Source organism: Podarcis raffonei, chromosome 3 (assembly GCF_027172205.1).
Source record: "Podarcis raffonei isolate rPodRaf1 chromosome 3, rPodRaf1.pri, whole genome shotgun sequence".
NCBI classification, from domain to species: Eukaryota; Metazoa; Chordata; class Lepidosauria; order Squamata; family Lacertidae; genus Podarcis; species Podarcis raffonei.
In genome coordinates this window covers 10,710,622-10,734,973 of record NC_070604.1, presented here as the reverse complement: position 1 = coordinate 10,734,973, position 24,352 = coordinate 10,710,622, and the positions used below count along the sequence as shown (strand labels likewise).

General features: G+C 42.2%; 1 protein-coding gene across 1 annotated transcript in view; it reads right to left on the bottom strand.

Annotated features, from left to right (window-relative positions):
• CPB2 (carboxypeptidase B2) overlaps window positions 1–22,777 on the bottom strand; it is a 31,503-nt gene extending 8,726 nt beyond the window's left edge. The window contains exons 1-6 of the mRNA XM_053380506.1: window positions 22,573–22,777; window positions 15,584–15,659; window positions 5,858–5,982; window positions 5,216–5,324; window positions 3,963–4,064; window positions 1,872–1,976 (exon numbers count right to left, since the gene is read on the bottom strand). Coding sequence (XP_053236481.1) covers window positions 1,872–1,976; window positions 3,963–4,064; window positions 5,216–5,324; window positions 5,858–5,982; window positions 15,584–15,659; window positions 22,573–22,652 — 597 coding nt within the window. The 5' untranslated portion in view covers window positions 22,653–22,777. The remainder of the gene's footprint in view (window positions 1–1,871; window positions 1,977–3,962; window positions 4,065–5,215; window positions 5,325–5,857; window positions 5,983–15,583; window positions 15,660–22,572) is intronic.
• Window positions 22,778–24,352: the final 1,575 nt, after the last annotated feature.

The window sequence follows — 24,352 nt, the reverse complement described above, 5'->3', positions numbered from 1 at the left end:
CACATGTGAAAATGTTTTAGGACTATTTGTGTGCTGTGTCTGAATTACTATATAAGCTTCTCAACTGGCATGTTGAGTTGAATGAGCTCTGTCCGACTGCAATAGCTATAATAAACACTGGGTCCCTAAATCCAGATGCTGGACTTGAAAACAGTTTCCTTGGTTCTGTGGGTTTATCCGAAAGGTGGTTGTTCCTCACCTGGGTAATGAACAAGGTCGTGTAGAGGCGAATTCTTACCACCTCACAATGTGGCTATATTATAGGAGCATTGTGGGAAATTAAAATGGTGGGTAGACAAAGCTACACAATACTTCCCAGAGCACAGTTGCCACCACCAGATAAGCCCACCAAGGGGGCACTTGCAGGCCCTATATGTGCCCCTATTTTCCAGGGACAGTCCTGGATTTACAGAAGCTATTCCGGGTTTACAAAAGCTGTCCTGATTTCTAATTTGATCCCAGCACATCCTGCTTTTCCTTAGGATGCTCCTATTTTTGTAGCAGAAATGTTGGAGGGTGTGGAGTTATGCAACCCCTGAGCCAAGGAGATGTGTAACTATACAACCTTTAGAAGACATCTGAAGACAATCCTGGAAGTATTTTTTTTAATGTTTAATGTTTTACTATGTTATTATATCTGTTGGAAGCAGACCAGAGTGGCTGGGGCAACCCTGCCAGATGGACAGGGTATAAAGGATTTATTATTATTATTATTATTATTATTATTATTATTATTATTATTAGGGATGTCCCTATTTTTAAGGGATGCAGGTGGCACTGTGGGTTAAACCACAGAGCCTAGGACTTGCCGATCAGAAGGTCGGCAGTTCAAATCCCCGTGACGGGGTGAGCTCCCGTTGCTCGGTCCCAGCTCCTGCCAACCTAGCAGTTTGAAAGCACACCAGTGCAAGTAGATAAATAGGTACCGCTCTGGCGGGAAGGTAAACGGCGTTTCCGTGCGCTGCTCTGGTTTGCCAGAAGTGGCTTAGTCATGCTGGCCACATAACCCGGAAGCTGCATGCCGGCTCCCTCGGCCAATAAAGCGAGATGAGCACCGCAACCCCAGAGTTGGTCACTACCCTATTTTTATCAGAGAAATGTTAGAAGGCATGCACTTGACTGAGAGACCTTAGCTCCGTAATAGAGGCAGAAAGTCCCTGACAAAGGCTTTGGGCTTGACCACGTAATCCTCATCAATAACTTAATCAAGTGTTTTAAGTACAGTGGTACCTCGGGTTACATATGCTTCAGGTTACACACTCCGCTAACCCAGAAATAGTGCTTCAGGTTAAGAACTTTGCTTCAGGATGAGAACAGAAATCGCACAGCAGCAGCGGGAGGCCCCATTAGCTAAAATGGTGCTTCAGGTTAAGAACAGTTTCAGGTTAAGAACAGACCTCTGGAACGAATTAAGTACTTAAGCCAAGGTACCACTGTAAGTGGAATTTCATTTGCCAGCATCCTTCTATTCTACGCTTGCCCTGCCCTCCCCTCTCCTCCATTTATTTTATACTGTAAGCTCTTTGGAAGCAGGGCCAGGGAAGTTCTGAGGCAGGGGCGGGGGGGGGTGTGTGGACCGCCCCGGGTCCCATTCCAAAGGGGGAGGGACAAAATACCGACCCCCGATCGGCAGCAGCTACCGGGGCGCGCACCGCTCTCCACGCACCCCCTGGGGGCAGCACGCCTTGCCCCCAGAACCCATGCCACACCTCCTGGGACGAGCGCCGTTCTGGGTACAGGAGCAGGTTGCTCCGCCTCAGAGCAAGACCCCTTTGTATTTTACCTATGACTGTATGGGGCCATATACACGAATGGGTGCTCCATGTACGTCTAAATAAAGTCTGTTTTGGGGAAATATGCCATGTACTTACGTGCCCTATGAACCAGAGACAAAAGGCAGGAGCAACCCATTCTCTGGCATGGATGCCACAATCGATCCAAATGGCATTCTTTGGAGTTCTGTCTCTGTTAGAAAGCTAATAAGAAAATAGAAACAGAAAGTTCAGTTGTATAGGGTTTTTGTAGATGGTACCAAGATTCCTGGTCATATCCTTTTCCTGAATAATTTTCTAAATATAAAAATAAAATAAAATAAATTGTCCAGTAGCACCTTAGAGACCAACTAAGTTTGTTCTGGGTATAAGCTTTTGTGTGCATGCACACTTCTTCAGATATCTGAAGTATCTGAAGAAGTGTGGATCCACACAGAAGCTTATACCCAGAACAAACGTCTCTAAGGTGCTACTGGACAATATATATATATATTGACTGCGTCAGACCAACACGGCTACCTACCTGAATCTAGAATTTTCTAAAGAAATCCCTGTGAAATGTCATCCATAAAAACCACACCACCCTCTGGTTATCATTTCACAACAACTAGCATAGTTTGGAATCTCCACGCTATAAAAATAAAGTAAAACGATGCATAACAACAGTGTGAAACATCTGCATCGTCCACCGCTTTTACAGGCAAAATATTTGCGTGTGAGACGCTTGTAGCGCATTTCTATGAATGCCCACTATTGAGTTCAATGAGACTTATTTCCCAGTCAGCGTTCTGTTATGATTGGAGCCTAAATCATTGTTCAGTTATAGTTAAAGCACATTTGCCACCCCATATCATAAGCATATTAAATCCCTCTATTTGAACTAATTGTACGTTAGTTTGGACTAGATGACCCTTATCATCCCTTCCAACTCTACAATTCTAGGATTCAAAGCAAATTTGTCACGGTGAAAAGTGTTCTATAGAAGCCCCCCCCCTCCCCAAAATCTCTGTTTAGAAAAAATTACTATGATACAATCCTCTCAACGTTTTCTCAAAGTGCTTTCCTATACTGTATGGACTTTTCCTACCTCAGTGGAGAAAATAGTTCTGTCTGAATATTTGATATTACTACTACAGTGGTACCTTGGGTTACAGACGCTTCAGGTTACAAACTCTGCTAACCCAGAAATAGTACCTCGGGTTAAGAACTTTGCTTCAGGATGAGAACAGAAATCGTGCTCCGGCAGCAGCAGGAGGCCCCATTAGCTAAAGTGGTGCTTCAGGTTAAGAACAGTTTCAGGTTAAGAACGGACCTCCAGAACGAATTAAGTTATTAACCCGAGGTACCACTGTACTACAAAATGATACTCACCCTTCACCATCAGGTCCCAGGGCAAATTCCAACAATTTAAGATTCAACATTGAAGACAGATAGGACAAATTACACTCACTGGTATATGGTGAGTCCTGAAAACACATTTCTCAGGTGCTACCCTGGTCCCTGAATCTTTTGCTTGTTACCTCCTCCTTCCCTCGCCCAATTCCATCTACAAAAGCCAGTCGGACTTGGAATTCAACCTTACTACACTGATGATAGGATGCGGGTGGCGCTGTGGGTTAAACCACAGAGCCTAGGACTTGCCAATCAGAAAGTCGGCGGTTTGAATCCCCGTGACGGGGTGAGCTCCTGTTGTTCGGTCCCTGCTCCTGCCAACCTAGCAGTTCGAAAGCACACCAGTGCAAGTAGATAAATAGGTACTGCTCCAGCGGGAAGGTAAACGGCGTTTCCATGTGCTGCTCTGGTTTGCCACAAGTGGCTTAGTCATGCTGGCCACATGACCCGGAAGCTGTACGCCGGCTCCCTCGGCCAATAAAGCGAGATGAGCACCACAACCCCAGAGTCGGTCACGACTGGACCTAATGGTCAGGGGTCCCTTTACCCTTTACCTTTACAGTGATGATGGGACAGGATGGGGGCATAAGGCTAGTGCAGGCCAGGACACATGGCACAAACAGCTCTGTCTAGTCCCTGCCCTTCAGTATCTGCTGCCCAAGGCAGCTGCCTCACTCGGCCTCATGGTAGATAAATTCCACAAGCCTGCCTCCAGAGATTCTTCTAACTCTCTCAGGGTTCAAAAGGGAATCCACGCAAGGCATCCGGTATGGGTGGGGAGCTCTTGACAAACTGTACCTTCAAAATATAGAGTGGTCGTTTCTCATAAGAATCCCCAATGTGTATTTTTTGGAGGATATCCGAATGTCGTGCAGCTATTTCTGTCATCCAGGAGTATATCTAAAATGGAATAAGTAGATTTTTTTAAAAAATAAAAAATCAACATCGATGCCTATTTTAAATATGAAAGTAAAGCATACCCCATTTGCTTTCTCATTTCTTGAGACCAGGCTAGGTGCAATATTTTAAGGTTTAAGTTTCTGTTAAGTGTCTGAGCCCACCAGCCCATTTGAGATAGGACTGAATAATAACAAGGAACAATAAGAATGCCTTTGCTGTAAGAGGAAAATTAACAATGACTCCAAAGAGTCAGTGTGGCATAATGGTTAGAGCGTTGGACTAGGACTTGGGAGAGCAGGGTTCGAATCCCGACTCGGCCATGAAATTCACAGGGTGACCCAGTCTCCATCTCTTAAGATAACCTCTAGGTTAGGTGAGGACGAAATGGGGAGAAGAAGAACCACTTTGATCCTTGGGAGATAAAGATGGTATATCAATGCAAACAAATAAATGTGTTGAATTATATAAATGATGTAGATCATTTTGTTGAAATATGGTACCTTTTAATAAAATACTTTCCAGATAACCCTGAAGAATGGCAACCATGAAAATTACAGACTGGACTTTGGAAAACTTAAATAGACTGGTCCATCCTAGAAGTGTGTGGTTGGGGAGAGAGGATAAGTTGGAATTCCCTGCATAGGGAACCTTTTAATGTCTGAAGGACTGTTGCATTTTAATATTTTGTTGGAAGCCGCCCAGAGTGGCTGGGGAAACCCAGCCATATGGGCGGGGTATAAATAATTTTATTATTATTATTGTTAAGTTGTGGGTGAACATATCAGATGACACAGCGATTCTTCAAACAGCTCTTGTTTATTCACAGGCCAGAACAGAACTGAACTGAAGGGTTCAGCCAGCCTGCTTATATAGAGCTCCAGAACAACGTAATTGTAACAACTTTCTGTAACTATCCAATCACTGAGTGTCACTTTCAATCCCTTATTTGCATATGTGGACCTGAACTATCTACAGTATCCCCCTGCTGGCCCAGGGTGAGAACTTCAGTACATAACTATTATTATTATTATTATTATTATTATTATTATTATTATTACTTTTTCCTTTTTCTGAAATGTTTGTTATATGTATATCAGAAATCAACAGAACTATATTTATAATAAAGAAGAGAAACAACAAGAATGCCTTACTTCTTTTAGAGAGTGATATTGTTCATAATACGATAAAGAGCTCCGCGGGGAGACGGTGTCGTTGACAGTTTGTGTCTCAACCATTTTTTGAACGTCTTCCAGCAAAACTCTGAACAAGAAAGAGAAAGCGTACTTGTCAGGGAACTGACATCAGAGATCAACGGAGAGGGAAGTCGCTCCGAGGATGCAGGGGAGGGAACCAGCAAGGAGAGAGGGAGAGCTTCGGCTGGGGAAGGAAACCAAGGTGACACCAGGAAGAAAGGGGAGGCTGAGAGTACTTCGGAGGGAAGGCTCCGAGACTCTGCCAGTGAGATCAGTGGGGAGAGCGCAGGACCTCCGCTTGGCACGCCTACTCTGCGCAGAAGGCTTCCGCGCAGAGAAGCTAGGCGGAGACTGGCTGTCAAGGAATTCTTATGTTGGAAGAAGTTCAGGAAACGCCCACTGACGGATTCTGCCAGTGATTAAGACAGTCGCGTTGCAAGGCGCTGTCAAACCAGGGAAAGTTTGAGCTATATAACCTGCTTGGAGCAGTTTGGAGTTTTACACATGAGCAACACCATTTCCCATTACAGTACTGTTTAACAAAATGGTTAGATTCTTGTTTGTTTTGTGCATTAATAGCAGGAAATACGAGTCTCATACTTGTATGGAACGGTCGATTGGTTAAGCGCTGCTTTCACATCGCCGACATCGGACACATTGACGTAGAAATGCACCTCTTTGCTCTTCATAATGTTCCTGGGGGAATCTGGCTGCCACAGCACAATCTATTCACGTTTACAAAAACATTTAAACAAAATTGAAATAAATGATGAAATAATTGAAATAAATGATGGATTAATTAAAAGGAATCACAATGGCAAATGGTAACAGGTGTTTCTGAAAGTGTTTCCCCAGGCTGTCTAAGAACAAGACAGTGGTACCTTGGTTCTCAAACTTAATCTGTTCAGGAAGTCCATTCCAAAACCAAAGCATTCCAAAACCGAGGCATGCTTTCCCATAGAAAGTAATGCAAAATTGATTAATCCGTTCCAGACTTTTAAAAACAACCCTAAAACAGCAATTTAACATGAATTTTACTATCTAGCAAGACCATTGATCCATAAAATGAAAGCAATAAACAATGTACAGTGGTACCTCAGGTTAAGAACTTAATTCGTTCTGGAGGTCCGTTCTTAACCTGAAACTGTTCTTAACCTGAAGCACCACTTTAGCTAATGGGGCCTCCTGCTGCCACTGCGCCGCCGTTGCACGATTTCTGTTCTCATCCTGAAGCCAAGTTCTTAACCCGAGGTAATATTTCTGGGTTAGCAGAGTCTGTAACCTGAAGTGTATGTAACCCGAGGTACCACTGTACTGCAATCACACATTCATTCATTCATTCAATCAATCAATCAATCAGTAGCTGAACTGGGTTCCACACAGTCACAAAAATAAAAGAGCTGCAAAAACAAAAATGCAAAACAAATAGCAAAAACAGACAGACTTCAGCGTTACACTCAAAACAGAAGTGTGGCACTCAAAACGGAAGCGTAACACTCAAAACGGAGTATGTTCGGCTTCTGAAAAAGGTTCGCAAACCGGAACACTTACTTCCGGGTTTGCAGTATTTGGGTTCCAAGCTGTCTGAGTACCAAGGCGTTTGAGAATCAAGGTACAGTGGTACCTCGGGTTACATACTTAATTCGTTCCGAAGGTCCATTCTTAACCTGAAACTGTTCTTAACCTGAAGCACCACTTTAGCTAATGGGGCCTCCCACTGCCGCGCCACTGCTGCTGCACGATTTCTGTTCTCATCTTGAAGCAAAGTTCTTAACCCGAGGTAATATTTCTGGGTTAGCGGAGTCTGTAACCTGAAGCATATGTAACCCGAAGTACTACTTTACTGCTGTACAGTGGTACCTCTGGATACGAACGGGATCCGTTCCGGAGCCCCGTTCACATCCTGAAGTAAACGTAAGACATGACTGTGTGTCTGTGCGTGCGTGGGTCGCGTTTCGCCACTTCTGTGCATGCGCGTGATGTCATTTTTAGCGTCTGCACATGCGCGAGCGGCGAAGCCCGGAAGTAATGTGCTCCGTTACTTCCAGGTCACCACGGAGCGCAACCTGAAAATATTTATCCCGAAGCTACTTCAACCCAAGGTATGACTGTACTCTAATGAGGAGTCCTGCTGGTTGGCGGCCTATCAAGTCCAGCATCCTGTTCTCCCAAGGACCAACCGGATGCCTGTGTGAAGCCTGAAAGTAGATCCTCCTGAGTAAAAAACCACTCTCCCCACTTGCGATTTAGAGCAACTGGAATTCAGAGTCATATTGCAGAGGCAGCTGCCCCTGCCATGCTGTCCAGAGATGAGCTGAGCTGAGGGAAATGTTTGCAGCAAAGGTCAGCTGCACATTTTGCAGATTGGCTGATGTCTGTTGTTGACATCATGAATTTCACCACCTCCCAGTAGCCCTGGGTGCAATTTGTTTAACCTCCCAAAAAACACCCCTCAAAAACAGCTGGTTGAGCTTAAGAGATATAATGGCAACAAATACTGTTTAATTGAATGAGGTAAAAAGGTCAGATAAAAGACCCCTGGATGGTTAAGTCCAGTCAAAGACGACTATGGGGTTGTGGCGTTCATCTCGCTTTCAGGCCGAGGGAGCCGACGTTTGTCCACAGACAGTTTTCCGGGTTATGTGGCCAGCAGGACTAAACCGCTTCTTGCACAACGGAACACCGTGATGGAAGCCAGAGCGCACGGAAACAGTTTAGCTTCCTGCTGCAGCGGTACCTACCGTATTTTTCTGTGTAAAAAGTTTCCCTAAAAAAAATTAGGCAAAAAAATTGGGTGTCGTCTTATACACAGATAGTGAATGTAGAGGGGGGATGTGTGATTAATGGCAGCAGCAAGCAGGAGATTGGCAGCTGTGATTGGGCGGGTGATTGGCGGCTGCAGCAAGGCCTGCTGGCGACTGGCTTTGGCTTCGGCAATTGGGCAGGCGACTGGCGGCTGCGGTGAGGTGTGCGATTGGCAGTGGCTGTGGCAAGCGACTGGCAGTGACAGGTAGGCGGGTGAGCGATTGGCGGAAGTGACCTCCCCCACCCCCCAAGAAAGCTAAACAACTTAATTTCTTAATTTTGGGTTTAAAAAAATATGGGTCGTCTTATACATTAGGGTGTCTTATACATGGAAAAATACGGTATTTATCTCCTCGCACTGGTGTATTTTCAAACTGCTAGGTTGGCAGGAGCTGGGACAGAGCAACGGGAGCTCACCCCATCGCGGGGATTCGAACCGCCGACCTTCTGTTTTTTTTTTTTTAATGATATTTATTAAGATTTTTCCATTATAATACATCAAAAAATAAAAAAACGAAACAAATTTTTTTAAAAAAATTTAAAAACACATAGAATTCAAAGTCCTTATTTTCAATGACATATTTCCCTGACTTCCCCATACCTCCCTCTCTTGTATTCCAATTCAGATTGTTGGTTCAACAAGTTCTTGTCCCCAATTTTTAACCTTTTTATATTTAATTCATTTTAGAAAAACCAATTTTAACTTATAAACATCAATATTTAAACAACAGTTCAACAAGTTCTTGTCCCTAATTTTTAACCTTTTTATGTTTTATATTTTATATTTAGTTCATTTTGAAAAACCAATTTTGCCTTATAAACATCAATAATTATACATCCGTGCTTATTCTTAAAGCCTTTTTCTAAAGTCGACCTAAATTCCCTTCCACGATTTCCTCAATTCTCATACAAATAACAAAACAAAATAAAAGCAAAACAAATTATAATTATACACCCTTTGGATTCCCAAACTCCACCCCCCCTTTCCCGGTTCCAATCCCCAATAATCGTCCGTCAATCAATCTACTCTCAGCCTGGCGCTAACCCGGAAGTCACTGAACCGCCGACCTTCTGAATGGCACATCAATAGTAAATATACGGACAGCCCTGAAGCATGTAGGGAAGATTGTGTCAGCATGATGATTGTGTGAGCATGTGAATACCATGCCTCTATCACCACAATTACATGGAATGGAGAATGCAGGCTCTCTGTAAAGCAATATTGTGCAACTCCTGGTTTATTTTTTTTTTTTTTAAATGATATTTTATTAAATTTAACAAGAGAAAGGAAAAAAACCATACAAAGAAGAACAATACATATTAAAAAGATTAACAGAAAAAAAAGAAAAAAGAAAAAAAAGGAAAAAGGAAAAGAAAAAAGACCTTTTTTCAAATTCTTATCATTCATGACCTTATTTTCTTGACTTCCACCCGCCTCCCTTTCTTGTATTCCACTTTGAAGTTGATCAGCAAATTAATTCTGTTAGTTTTGTCCTTATATAATTTCCCTCCCATATTGTACTTCCCCAATCCTTGCTTACTGGAACCCCTTCTTTTCATTTCAATGTCATCAGCATTCAAAAATTTTACAGTGTTTTTGTAAATAGATTTTAAACTTCATCCAATCCTCCCCCATCCGCTCTTCTCCTTGGTCTCGTATTCTGCTGGTCATTTCTGCCATTTCCATGTAGTCCATTACTTGCATCTGCCATTCTTCCAGGGTGGGTAGATCTTGTGTCTTCCAATGCTTTGCTATAAGTATTCTTGCTGCTGCTGTGGCGTACATAAAGAAAGTCCTATCCTTCTTTAACACCGATTGGTCTACCATGCCCAGGAGTAAAGCCTCCGGTTTCTTCAGAAAGGTATACTTAAATATCTTTTTCATTTCATTGTAGATCATCTCCCAGAAGGCCTTAATCCTAGGGCATGTCCACCAAAGGTGAAAAAATGTACCTTCAGTTTCTTTACATTTCCAACATTTATTATCGGGCAAATGATAAATTTTTGCAAGCTTGACTGGGGTCATGTACCACCTGTACATCATTTTCATAATATTCTCTCTTAAGGCATTACATGCCGTGAATTTAATTCCAGTGGTCCATAACTGTTCCCAGTCAGCAAACATAATGTTATGTCCGACATCTTGTGCCCATTTTATCATAGCAGATTTTACTGTTTCATCCTCAGTATTCCATTTCAGCAACAAGTTATACATTCTTGACAGTATCTTGGCATTGGGTTCTAACAGTTCTGTTTCTAATTTTGATTTTTCCACCTGGAATCCGATTTTCTTGTCCAAGTTATAAGCCTCTCTAACTTGAAAGTAATGTAACCAATCTCGCACCTTATCTTTAAGTTTCTCATAACTCTGCAATTTCAGTTTATCACCCTCCTGCTCCAAAATTTCCCAATATTTTGGCCAATTTGTCTCCATGTTAAGTTTTTTCAGGGCCTTTGCTTCCATAGGCGATAACCACCTTGGCGTTTTATTCTCCAATAAATCTTTATATTTAATCCAGACATTGAATAATGCTTTTCTGACAATATGATTTTTAAATGCCTTGTGCGCTTTTACCTTACCATACCACAAGTATGCATGCCACCCAAATACATTATCATACCCTTCCAAATCTAGAATATCCGTGTTCTCAAGAAGTAGCCATTCTTTCAACCAGCAAAAAGCTGCTGCTTCATAGTATAACTTAAAGTCCGGCAGGGCAAATCCCCCTCTATCCTTTATATCCGTAAGTATCTTAAATTTTATTCTGGGCTTTTTGCCCTGCCAGACAAATCTAGAGATATCTCTTTGCCACTTCTTGAAACAGTCCAACTTGTCTATGATCTGCAATGATTGAAACAAAAACAACATTCTCGGCAATACATTCATCTTAATAACTGCAATTCGGCCCAGTAAGGAAAGCTTCAAATTTGACCAGATTTCTAGATCTTTTTTCACTTCTATCCAACACTTCTCATAATTATCTTTAAACAAGTTAACATTTTTTGAAGTCATGTTCACCCCCAGGTATTTTACTTTCTTTACCAATAATAAATCTGTCTCCTTCTGAAACTTCTCTTTCTCAATTGGCGTTAAATTTTTTTCCAAGACCTTAGTTTTTAACTTATTCAATTTAAAGCCTGCTACCTGACCAAATTCCTGGATCAATTCCAGGGCCCTTTTAGTGCTAGAAACTGGCTCCTGCAATGTCAAAACTAGGTCATCTGCGAAAGCTTTAAGTTTATATTGTTTCTCTCCGACCTGGATACCTTGGATCTGTTGGTCCCTTCTAATCATATTCAGCAGCACCTCCAGGACCGAAATAAAAAGCAATGGGGAAATTGGGCAGCCTTGTCGTGTCCCTTTCTCAATTTTAACCTCTTCTGTCACCACATTATTAACTATTAATTTAGCCTTTTGTTCTGAATAAATCGCACCTATACCATTTTCGAATTTTTCCCCCACTCCCATCCCCTGAAGATTCTTTTTCATAAAATTCCAAGAAATGTTGTCAAAAGCTTTCTCTGCATCTATAAATATCAAAACTGCTTTTGAATTTATATTCACTTGTAGCTTTTCCAGAATATTAATTATATTCCTCGTGTTGTCCGATAAATGTCTACCGGGGAGGAAGCCAGCTTGGTCTTTATGTATCATCTCTGCCAATACTTTTTTCAATCTCTTCGCTAGAATATCAGCAAAAATTTTATAATCCACATTAAGCAGGGATATGGGGCGGTAGTTTCTAAGTTGTGTCTTTTCAGACTCATTTTTCGGTATAAGTGTGATGAAGGCTTCTTTCCACGACTCTGGCGCTTTTCCCCCCTCCAAAATTTCATTACAAACCTCCTTTAACGGTTGAATTAAATAGTCTTTCATCGTTCTGTAATATTTGGAGGTTAACCCATCCGGCCCTGGAGATTTGCCCAATTGCATATTCTGGATGGCACCTTCCACCTCTTGTTCCGATATTTTGTAATTCAATAATAATTTATTTTCTTGTGAAATTTTTTGTAATCCATTAATTTCCAGAAATTGGTTGATCTTAGTCTCATTCTGTGGCCCTTGTGCATACAATTGTTTAAAATATCTCTGGAAGCAGCTTTTAATTTCCTGTGGATTCTGTATATTCTTACCATCCACTTCAAGGTTTGTAACAGTATTTAATTTTTGTCTCTTCTTCAACTGCCATGCTAGCAGCTTTCCACATTTGTTGGCTGATTCAAAGGTTTTTTGTCTCATCTGTTTAATCTTCCATTCAATATCCTGATTTATCATTTTAGTATATTGTACTTGATATAATTTAATTTCTCTCAAGATTTCCTGTGACTTTGGTTTGGTTCTAAGCTTCTTCTCTCCTTCTCTAATTTTCTCCAAAATCTTTTCTTTTTTCTCCTCTTGAGTTCTCCTTTTTATTGCATTCTGTTGAATCAAAAATCCTCTCATTACAGCCTTGCTTGCGTCCCAGATTACTCTTTTTTCCACTGAAGTCTTCAAATTTATTTCAAAATAATCTTTCATAATTTTTTGGGCCTTCTTGATAATTCCCGGATCTCTAAACAAGGTGTCATTCATCCTCCATCTAAAGGAACCAATCTGTGTTAGTTTCATTTCCATTTTCACAGGATTATGGTCGGAGCAAGTTTTAGGGCAAATTTCTACCTTTCGAATCTTAGGAGTCATTCCTCTAGTTATCCAGATTTGGTCAATTCTTGTCCAAGTCATTTTAGCTTCAGAGAAGAAAGTCCCCTCTCTGCCTAGGGGGTTCTTAGTTCTCCAAGTGTCAATTAAGTCCATATTGTCTGTCATTTCAAAAAAGGTTTTCGGTAGTCTTCCATCTTTTGTCACTACCTGCCTTTCAGATTTGTCCATAATTGTCGACACTACGCCGTTCATATCTCCCATCAAAATGATATTATAGTCCATAAAATCCAACAATGTCTCATGCAGTTTCTTATAAAATTCCGATTTCCCCTCATTTGGCGCATAGACTCCTACTATCAAAAGTCTCTCTCCTTGAAATTGTATTTCAATTGCAACAAATCGTCCCTGTTCATCTTTAAAGATGAATTTTGGTGATAATTTTTCTTTTGCATAGATCACGACCCCTCTCTTTTTCACTTTGTCTGATGAAATAAATTCTTGGCCCAATCTTTTATTTATCAATACTTTCCGGTGGAGTCTGGTTACATGGGTTTCTTGCAGACAAATCAGATCCAATTGTTCCTTTTTCAGTAGGTGAAAGACTCTTTTTCTTTTGTCCGGGGAATTTAGACCCCTAATATTCCAAGTTAATATCTGCAGAGACATGATGTGATTATTTTGCAATCCCTCCAACTGCTCCCTGAAGCTGTTCCTGTTCTGACGGCAGTGTCTCTTCCTCTGGTTTATCCAATCCCAAGGGGTGTCTTCCTGGGTCTGGTGCTCCCGATCTCGATGCTTTCAATTCTTTTATTTCGGTCTCTTTTTGCAGATCTTCCTCGTGATCTCTCAGGAATCTCAGTTTCTCTTCCTCTGATCTTATCTTTACTTTTTTCCCTCTGAATGTGAACGACAGACCCTGAGGAAATTCCCACCTGAATAAAATATTGTTTCTTCTCAGCAGACCCACTAGGTCTCCGTAGTTGGCCCTGAGATCCAATAAATGTTTGGGGATATCTTTAAAAATTTCAATTCTTGAACCCTCTATTTCCAATGCTTTCTGGTAATGGAGACTCAATATTTTGTCTCTCTGCTCTTTCGACTTAAGAACAATCAGGCAGTCTCTCACTCTGTTTTTCCTTCTAACTCTTCCAAGTCGAAAGGCACTCACTATCTTAAATTCTTGTTTTCCTGGATCAAGATCCCAAAAGTCCTCAAATTCCTGTGTAAGGAATTCTCCCAAGTCCCCTTCTTCCGATTCTGGTACCGCTCTGACTCTCAGATTAGCCTGTTTTTCCTTAAGTTCGATCATAGAAAATTGTGACCTGTAGTCCTCAAGTTGTTTATTAATTGGTTGTATCCTTTCTTCTACCGCCAATACCCTCTCCTTCGCTTCCTCTGCAGTCTTTTTTGTCTCTTTAGATTCCTGCAGTAACCTATCGATAGCCTGGGTATTAGAATTTACTTTCTGCCCCAGGTCATTTACAGTTGTAGTATTTACATCAATTTTGACTGTCAGATTTTGTAAAGCTGCAAGTATTTTATCTAATGTTGCAGAGTCTGTTCCTTTTGTTTCTTCCCTTTCTGGGACTAGTGGGGCAGGTAGGGCTGCCAATGACGGTCTTCGTTGCTGCAATTGCTGCTGTTGCTGCAGTTGCTGCTGTTGTCTGGTTTTAATCCTTGTTGCTTTTTCCTGGGATTTTTCTTGCGGTTTGTCTTGATCCATTACTTTGCCTGTGAGAACCAAGGTCACCTCAGAGTTTCAAGATTGTTTTGCAGTAACAAATAACAGCTGCAGTGGAAAATCCCCAGTTATGACACAATGTTCCTCTAGGGGAGCTCAGTAGCAATTTGTTTCAAATTGTTTCTACAGTACTTATTTTCTAAAAATATCTCAAAAACCCACAAACTTTCCAATTACTTCAGTAGTGAGAAACTGTAGCAAACTTGAGGATTTCCTTAAAAAGTTACCATTTTCCTTGCAGAAGTCACAAAAGATTGCAATACCTTTGAGCAGTGCGTCACTTACTGTGCCCTTTATGTTGTTTAAAACAGTCCGACATCAAGGATTGAGCGGTGGTTATTCTCCCCCCTCCGCAACTTAGGGGGGGGGGTTTATTAGACAGTGAAATTTAGGTCTTTTAAAGTCGCTTTTTACAGTTTGCAGTTCCTTTAGTCTTTGCTTTCTTTCTATTTACAAGACCGGAAAGAGGGACTTCCTGTTTGCGCCTTGCCGTTTCGGATCCGAATTTAAGTTCAGAGTATCGGTCAAAGTGCCAATTTTAAGTTCAAATACCAGTCAATCAAAGTCTTATTCCTTTGATCCTTTCAGTTTTTCACAAGTTCCTACTCACGGGTAGATGTTTCCAATCAAAGTTTCACAGGAAAAAGGTCAGCGCTCTCCGGTAACTGCTGTGCAGCTTCGCTCCGCAGAAGTAGCAGTCGACTCTCAGCACAGCGCTCTCCCGTCCCGCTCCGAAGCCCCTTACAGGGCTCCTTTGACAGTTCGGGGGGGCGCGAAAAGTGCCCGCCGAGTCCCACGGCCGCAGGCTTCTCCCACCTGCGGGTTTTCAAAAGGGGCCCCCGCTTCGCTGTAGCGGTGGACCCGATTTCTGCGGGGCTTCTCCCTCCCGATCAGAGGGAATCCGCCATTACCGATGGCGCCGCCTCCGGAAGTCCGTGCAACTCCTGGTTTAAGGTGTCCTTTGTATTCAGGCCCAGTGGCGAAAAGAATTGCGTTCTTTGAAATAAAAATTGAAACAGGATGAATCACACACTCCCTGACCACTTTGATCTGTGGAAGTCTCTTTTGCAAGAGCAGAACAGGAATGTTGGATAACACCACCCACTAATTGCAATGGCTTTCTCCCAGAAGCAGTTACCTTAAAAGTAGTGGTCAAATTCTGGAGGAATGCAACATGTCTGTCCGAATGCGGAAGAGCCCACAAAACTTGATCACTGGAAGAGAGAGAGGGGGAAAGGGGATTACAGTCATACCTCTTGTTATGTCCGCTTCATATTACGTCCTTTCAGGATACGTCCCGCGGCGACCCGGAAGTACTGGAAAGGGTTACTTCCGGGTTTCGTCGCTTGCGCATGCGCAAAATGACATCACGCACATGCGCAGAAGCGGTGAATCGCGACCCGCACAGACGCGGGTTGCAATCTGCTCATGTTGTGAACGGGGCTCCAGAACGGATCCCGTTCGCAACCAGAGGTACCACTGTATTGGTAGTAGAGAAGCACTGAAGACATGCAAAGGAACCACCAGACCCTTAATATGAGGAGAACTCAAAAAAAGTGTGCCAGGGATGCTTTTATGAGTTCTTAAACCACCCAGAGGGTTTTCAAGAAGCCTCACAATCCACAGACAAGCAGGTGGGCCCAAGCATCGACGCTAGCCAGGTAGGGGCAAGAAGGGCACAACAAAAGCTGGGTTCTCAAAACATAATTACCAAAATGATTATACATTCTTTACCAATCTTCTGAGAAAAATACAAAACCTTATGCAAAGCCACAGAGACTTGCGAACTACCCAACCTAAAATGAAATTATAATCTCTGATTTCAATAGATTTTTCAAGTGCTTAACTCAGTCTGTTGTTTTCTTTATCTTTTTAGGTAAGTTCATGAAGATACCAACAAAAGTTAAGTCTGGTGTAGTTCACAATACTGAGAGATGCTAGTAAAGTTGTAGATGGATGTTAATGAAGTTGTTCGCCCCCAATGGGCCCCTTCTACTGGGGCTTGCAGGTAGCACACCCCCAAGGAAGTTTTCCAGGCTTCTTCAGTGGTCTAATCTCAAAGCCTTGATATATATATTGATATTCAATTTCATAGAGAATACAGTGGTACCTCGCAAGACGAATGCCTCGCAAGACGGAAAACTCGCAAGAAGAAAGAGTTTTCCGTTTTTCGAGGTGCTTCGCCAGACGAATTTCCCTATGGGCTTGCTTCGCAAGAAGAAAGCCCATAGGGAAATCTCCAGGGACCTCTTTTAAAATGCTGGCGGTCGGGAGCAAAGACTTTCGCCCACCGCCGGCCTTCAGAAGAGGTCCTGGACCTCTTCTGAAGGCCGGCGGGGGGGCAAAAGTCCTTGCTCCCTCCCGCCTGCCTTCCCGGGACAGCGGAGTCTTCTCCGCTGTCCCGGGGGCTTTTAAAATGCTGGCGGGCGGCAGCAAAGCCCTCCTGTCCCCGGAGCTTGCGGGGCGGGAGGTGGGGAGAAGGGCTTTTCTTCCCACCGCCAGCCTTCAGAACAGCCTTCAGAACAGCTGGCGGTGGGAAGAAAAGCCCTTGCTCCCCCCCCCCCAGCCTTCAGAAGAGGTCGGGGGACAGACTGTCCCCGGACCTGGTCTGAAGGCGGTTTCCATAGGAACACATTGATTGATTTTCAATGCATTCCTATGGGAAACCGTGCTTCGCAAGACAAAAAACTCGCAAGAAGAAAAAACTCGCGGAATGAATTAATTTCGTCTTGCGAGGTACCACTGTACTATTTATTGGCTTAAGCTTAAGAGACTGATTTGCTTAGGGTTCTCAAAACATGCCTGTTTGATATGCTATCTTTTTTGCAACTATGAGGTTGCGGCACTCATCTCGCTTTCAGGCTGAGGGAGCCGGCGTTTGTCCACAGACAGCTTTCTGGGTCATGTGGCCAGCAGGACTAAACCACTTCTGGCACAATGGAAGACCGTGATGGAAACCAGAGTGCACAGAAACACCGTTTACCTATTTACCTACTTGCACAGGTATTTTTAACACCCTAAACCAGGCATAGGCAAACTTGGCCCTCTAGATGTTTTGCAACTACAATTCCCATCAACCTTAGCTAACAGGACCAGTGGTCAGGGATGATGGGAGTTGTAGTCCCAAAACATCTGGAGGGCCGAGTTTGCCTAAACACATAAGATCTTTAAAACTGGTGTGTGTGTGTGATATTGTTATTGCTTGTTACGTATTTTTGTGGTTTTATATTGTAAACAACCCTGTGATCTTGGCATGAAGGGTAGTATAGAAACTTAATAAATAACAATAATAATTAGTACAGACCCTCCAAGTGTCCCTATTTTCCAGTGACAGTCCTGGATTTACAGAAGCTGTTCTGGTTTCTGATTCGATCCCGGAACATCCTACTTTTCCTTAAAGGTAAAGGTAAATGGACCCCTGACCATTAGGTCCAGTCGTGGCCAGCTCTGGGGTTGCGGCACTCATCTCGCTTTATTGGCTGAGGGAGCCGGCGTACAGCTTCCAGGTCATGTGGCCAGCATGACTAAGCCACTTCTGGCGAACCAGAGTAGCGCACGGAAATGCCGTTTACCTTCCCGCTGGAGTGGTACCTATTTATCTACTTGCACTTTGACGTTCTTTAGAACTGCTGGGTTGGCAGGAGCTGGGACTGAGCAACAGGAGGTCACCCCGTTGCGGGGATTCGAACCGCTGACCTTCTGATCAGCAAGTCCTAGGCTCTGTGGTTTAACCCACAGTGCCACCTGCATCCCTTTTCCTTAGGATGTCCCTATTTTCATAGCAGAAATGTTGGAGAGTATGGGGTTATGCGATCCCTGAGCCTAGTAGATAAGTAACTAAACTACCTTCAGAAGACATCTGAAGCCAGCCCTGTATAGTTTTATTATGTTTTTATATAAGCTGGAAGCCTGAGTGGCTGGGACAATCCACTCAGATGGGGCAGGGTATAAATAATAAAATTAATATTGTTATTATTGTGGAATAGGATGTCCCTATTTTCATTGGAGAAATGTTGGAGGGTATGTTAGCATGGCTACTTTAATTGGGATATCAACTGAAGCAAAAAGGCCTGCCTGCTTCTACACAGCCAGGGTGCTTGATCCCCATTGACTTCGATAGGATTTAACAAACTTGTGCACTGCTTTTGAGGTGATGGGAAAGTTCTGCTTGTGGCATTTGCATGTGGGAATGAGCTATTCACAGGTCAAGCTGCCCGTTTGATGCTGCAGTCCTGAAGTGAGTCATTTACACCTGTGAGCTAGACCATTCTAAAACTGCTTGGAGGAGGTTTGTTAAGTTGTGGGCGAACATATCAGGCGACACAGCAATTCTTCCAAAGCAGCCCTTTATTTGTAAGCTGGAACAGAACTGAACTGAGGAGCTCAGTCAGCCTGCTTATATAGAGCTCCAGAACAAGGTAACTGTTGCGACTTTCTAAAACTATCCAATCACTGAACGTCACTTTCGATCCTTCATTTGCATAATTATCTACAGTATCCCCCTGCTGGCCCAGGGTGAGAACTTCAGTACATAACAAGGTTTAATTTTAAATCTCTTGTACTCTCTGTTCCTCATTTAGTACACAGTGAGTAACTCTGCCAAAATTTCTGTTGGGCAATCATTGCAAAACACAGCCCTTCACAGGAAGAGCAGGCCCAAAGCCCAAAACTAAAAATGCTTACTAGAAACCAGGGTGGATAAAAATCAATGATTATAAATAAATAAATAAATAAATCAGATTATTATTATTTTTATTTAAATTGGATTTTTTAAAAATAAAATGCTTTTGGAGCAAAAACCTTTCTAAAGATAGTTTTCTATTTAAGTTACATTTTAGTCCGTCAGGAAATAAGGATTTGTTTTAAGTTTTTCATGTGTGCTAAAGTCAGTTTGTTTGTTTTATTGTTTAACCACATCAGTTAACGAACAGGGATACACATGATATAATGTTATTGTCTTAGTTAAATAAACTGTTTAAATTTTTATTAAGGAAATGATTATTTTTCTCCTTCCAATAAAGTACAGCAGAAAAGTTGTCCAAATATAAACAGTTAACTTACTAAACCTCACAATAATTCCATAATTATTGGTCTATGTATTTCTAATAGTATAACCAAACCAGTAATTTTTTATATAACTGTAAAAACTACTCTGAAAATGTATTATTCCAAAAATAAAACCTTCATCTGGTTTTAAATATTAAGATTATACCAGCAAGAATGAGTCTTTCTGTAAAAAAAAAAAGATTTAAAAAAATAATCTTTATTAGTTTCAATTAAAAGAAGAAAAGCCTATATATACAGAAATATTCAATACAAAAGCTGAAATGAAGAAAAAAGGGAAAAAAGAAGAAAATAAAATAAAATAAGAAGCAAGTACATAATATTATACAATTCTTCTGTACAAATATAGTAACATATTGCCATTTATGTTCATGCAAATACAATTTTGTAAAAAGAAAGAAAAAGAAAAGAAACATTCTAAGAATAAACTTTAAAAAGACTTCCAAATATTCTCATTTAGTATGTCTATTCTTTCCTTTCTACATTGGTATCTCGGGTTACATACGCTTCAGGTTACATACGCTTCAGGTTACAGACTCCACTAACCCAGGAATAGTACCTGGGGTACTTTGCTTCAGGATGAGAACAGAAATTGTGCTCCAGCGGCGCAGCAGCAGCAGGAGGCCCCATTAGCTAAAGTGGTGCTTCAGGTTAAGAACAGTTTCAGGTTAAGAACGGACCTCCGGAACAAATTAAGTACTATACCCGAGGTACCACTGTAATGCAATTTTTTAAATGTAAAAAAAAGAAGATTTAAATAAAGTCTTACTGACTAGTGCTTTAAATCATTTTAAACCAAATCCACCCTGCTACAAACCAGGACCAATTAAACTAAGGACCTGTCCATTCCACACCATGTCCATGCAGAGATTTGCTCCGCTTTGAAAATCTGAATAAGAAAGCTACATACAGCATAAGGTAAGTAAAGGTAAGGTAAAGGACCCCTGGATGGTTAAGTCCAGTCAAAGGCAACTCTGGGGTTGCGGCGCTCATCTTGCTTTCAGGCCGAGGGAGCCAACGTTTGTCCACAGACAGCTTTCCGGGTCATGTGGCCAGCATAACTAAACTGTTTCTGGCACAACGGGACACCGTGACGGAAATCAGGGCGCATGGACATGCCGTTTACCTTCCCACCGCAGTGGTACCTATTTATCTACTTGCATTGGTGTGCTTTCGAACTGCTAGGTTGGCAGGAGCTGGGACAGAGCAACAGGAGCTCACCCCTTCGTGGGGATTCGAACCGCTGACCTTCCGATCGGCAAGCCCAAGAGGCTCTGTGGTTTAGACCACAGATTTAAGGAGGCAAAAGTGTGGAACAGCAGAACAGTGGTACCTCGGGTTAAGAACTTAATTCGTCCCGGAGGTCCGTTCTTAACCTGAAGCTGTTCTTAACCTGAGACACCACTTTAGCTAACGGGGCCTCCCACTGCCGCCGCGCGATTTCTGTTCTCATCCTGAAGCAAAGTTCTTAACCCGAGGTACTATTTCTGGGTTAGCAGAGTCTGTAACCTGAAGCATCTGTAACCTGAAGCGTCTGTAACCCGAGGTACCACTGCAGCTGGAGGAGAGGCCACATGGGGAAGACGAAATTAAAGGAGGCACAAGAGGCGCACAACCACATTAAGCCGAAGTATGGACGGAGACAGATTACCGTATTTTTCGCTCTATAACACGCACCCGACCATAACACGCACGTAGTTTTTAGAGGAGGAAAATCCGTAGGCATGCCACCCATAGGCATTCCCTCCATAACACGCAGAGACATTTCCCCTTACTTTTTAGGAGGAAAAAAGTGAGTGTTATGGTGCAAAAAATACGGTAAATTGTGACCCACTAGCAGAAGCCTGAACAAGGGCGCCCGCTGGCTCAATGGGGCCTCCCCTCCCTCTTGCCCCCCACTGCCCCCCACATGCTCAGGGGGTGAGGTGGGAGACCCCCCCAGAACAGAACATGGGCGTGGGGAGGGGAAATGCTTGCTCAGACTGAGGGACTGCAACAGCACTACACTGGAGTCCTCCCAGACTGACTTACCTGGGAGTAACTCACGCCAGAGTGGGATTTCCTTCCAAGTAAACATGCCCAGCGTTGCACTGTAAACCTGTGAGACTGTGATTTTAGTGTCTGTGCATTATATGATCGTTCTTGTGCTGTATGATCTTGGGGAAGAGGCATACTTGTATTGTGGGAGAAATTTGTCTGCCTTTATGGGGAGAATATATCCTACGCCCTTTTAAAAGGTGTACTTTTTTGGGGGGGGAGGTTATTGGGTTGTTGTCTTTATTTTGATTTTGTATTTTGATTTTATTCTGTGAACCGCCCTAAGACCCCCGGGTATTGGGCAATATATATATTCAATAATAATAATAATAATAATAATAATAATAATAATAATAATAATATTCAGTTTTCCTCAAAGTCTAATGAAACGTAATGTTTGAGTTTATCAAAGTCCATGAAGTTTTCTAAAGTCCATGGAGTGTCAAAACATTATCCTAAACTTGTATGTTGGAAGATTTGGATGGTTTAATCTTTCCTGGCATTTTTAATGTTTCTCTCATCTATTTTGGCTCTCAAATCAATATATCTGTCTTTGCTTCTGAAAAGCATAACACTTAGACAAAATGAACCCTAACCCAAATGACTCATTGTTCTCATAGAAATGGGTTCTGTTTACACATGGGAGTCAGATTTTGGTAAAATGAAAATAATGTTTCCTTATTTTAGGACACAATCCCATGCCCACTTACCATACATTCCATTGATCTCAATGGGACTTGCTTTGAGTATAGCTCTAGGGTTTAGCTATTAGACTCAGTGTGCAAGATTACAGTATACAAGTCCATTTGTAATTTGACCCTGCCAAATAGTTCATGTAATGAGTAACAGCTAAGAATTTATGTTTCCAAAGACGTTTTGCTACATTCTACACTAATCTATATATCTCGGTTAAAAAGTAATAAGCATATTTGGATATCTGTCTCATGTTAGGTTCAACCAATGAACAATATGCTTCTATTCTATGTGGAGTTTTCCCTTCTCTCTCATTAGAAAACAAATACTTACCTTTGAAGAGCAGCAACATTCTTCTTTTGGCCAAAGGTGGGTATTATACAAATTAAAAGGAAAAACTTCAGAGCCGCCATTTGCAAAGAAACCGAGCGAGACAGTGGAGGTTCAGGACATGCATTGTTGATTTTCTAAAGTCTCTGTTGAAAGAATGGTTAAAATTTAATGTTATCGCTCTTTCTAATCTTCACAGCTCCCATCCCCTGTGTGACTGAGTCAGAGTGGATTCCTTTACAATGACAATTTTCAAAATGTAAAGTGATCCTCTGTGTGTGGGTCTAAGCAGTTGCCAAGGGGAGTCCAAATTCTCATTTAACTCCCCAACCAGTTGAGGTGTTATGCTCTGTTGATTTGGCCTGGAATCAAACATTTATTTTAAATGTTTACATGCAATCTTTCAGGCCTCCATGGTGGATGACAATAAGTAAAAATTAATATATAGGAATATGTAGGGTTATATCCAACCATAGTTTACTCAAGACATGTTGGAGGGTATGATTACTTAAAATATACCCAGTTAGCCCTAAGGATCTAAGTTAGCCCTGTCCATTCATTTCAATGGGTCTACTCTGAGCATGACTAATGTTGGATACAACACACACACCCTCCAACATTTCTCCAGTGAAAATAGGGGTGTCCTATTTAATATTTTACTATTTATACCCTGACCATCTGACTGAGTTGCTCCAGCCACTCTGAGTGGGTCCCAACATATGTAAAAACATAACAACACATTCAACATTAAAAAAACCCTCCCCTATAACAGGGTTGCTTTCAGATGTCTCCGAAAGATTTTATAGTTACTTATCTCCTTGGCTCAGGGGTTGCATAACTCCATACCCTCTTAGCAGGTTTTTTTGTGATGGAAAAACAACTAACAATGATATCGCCTTGTAAAGCATTTTACGTTTCCGAGCACAATTCAAAGTGTTGGTGCTAACCTTTAAAGCCCTAAATGGCCTCGGTCCTGTATACCTGAAGGAGCATCTCCACCCCCATCGTTCTGCCCGGACATTGAGGTCCAGCGCCGAGAGCCTTCTGACGGTTCCCTCACTGCGAGAAGCCAAGTTACAGGGAACCAGGCAGAGGGCCTTCTCGGTAGTGGCGCCCTCCCTGTGGAACGCCCTCCCATCAGATGTCAAAGAGAACAACTACCAGACTTTTAGAAGACATCTGAAGGCAGCCCTGTTTAGGGAAGCTTTTAATGTTTGATGTATTAGAGTATTTTAATATTTTTTTTTGGAAGCCGCCCAGAGTGGCTGGGGAAGCCCAGCCAGATGGGCGGGGTATAAATAATAAATTATTATTATTATTATTATTATTATTATTATTATTATTATTATTATTATTATTATTTACAAAATGTACAGCACATCATACTACAGACCAGGATTCACAGATTCGCCCCCCACAATTGCCCTCACATGGTGGCACCTCGGGCCCTGTTCCCCTACAAAAATATTCACCGCATGCCACTGCACATTTAAAGCAGTTTGCCCCACAAAGAAATTCTGGGAACTGTGGTCTACCCCTCTCAGAGCTATGATTCTCTCACCCCACCCCGGTAACAAACTCCAACAGCTAGCACTCAACTCCTCTAACTCATAAGCTTGTTATCCCCTGCCTTTTCCTCCGCAGTGCCTCTGTGTGGCAGCAAAAGTTAGCATAACGGAAAAGGACTGCAGAGTCCTGATATTCACTCTGTGAGGATCAGAGCATGGCAAAAGGCAAACAGCAGCAGCACCAACCAAGACATAGCTCAGTTGTCATGCCCAGA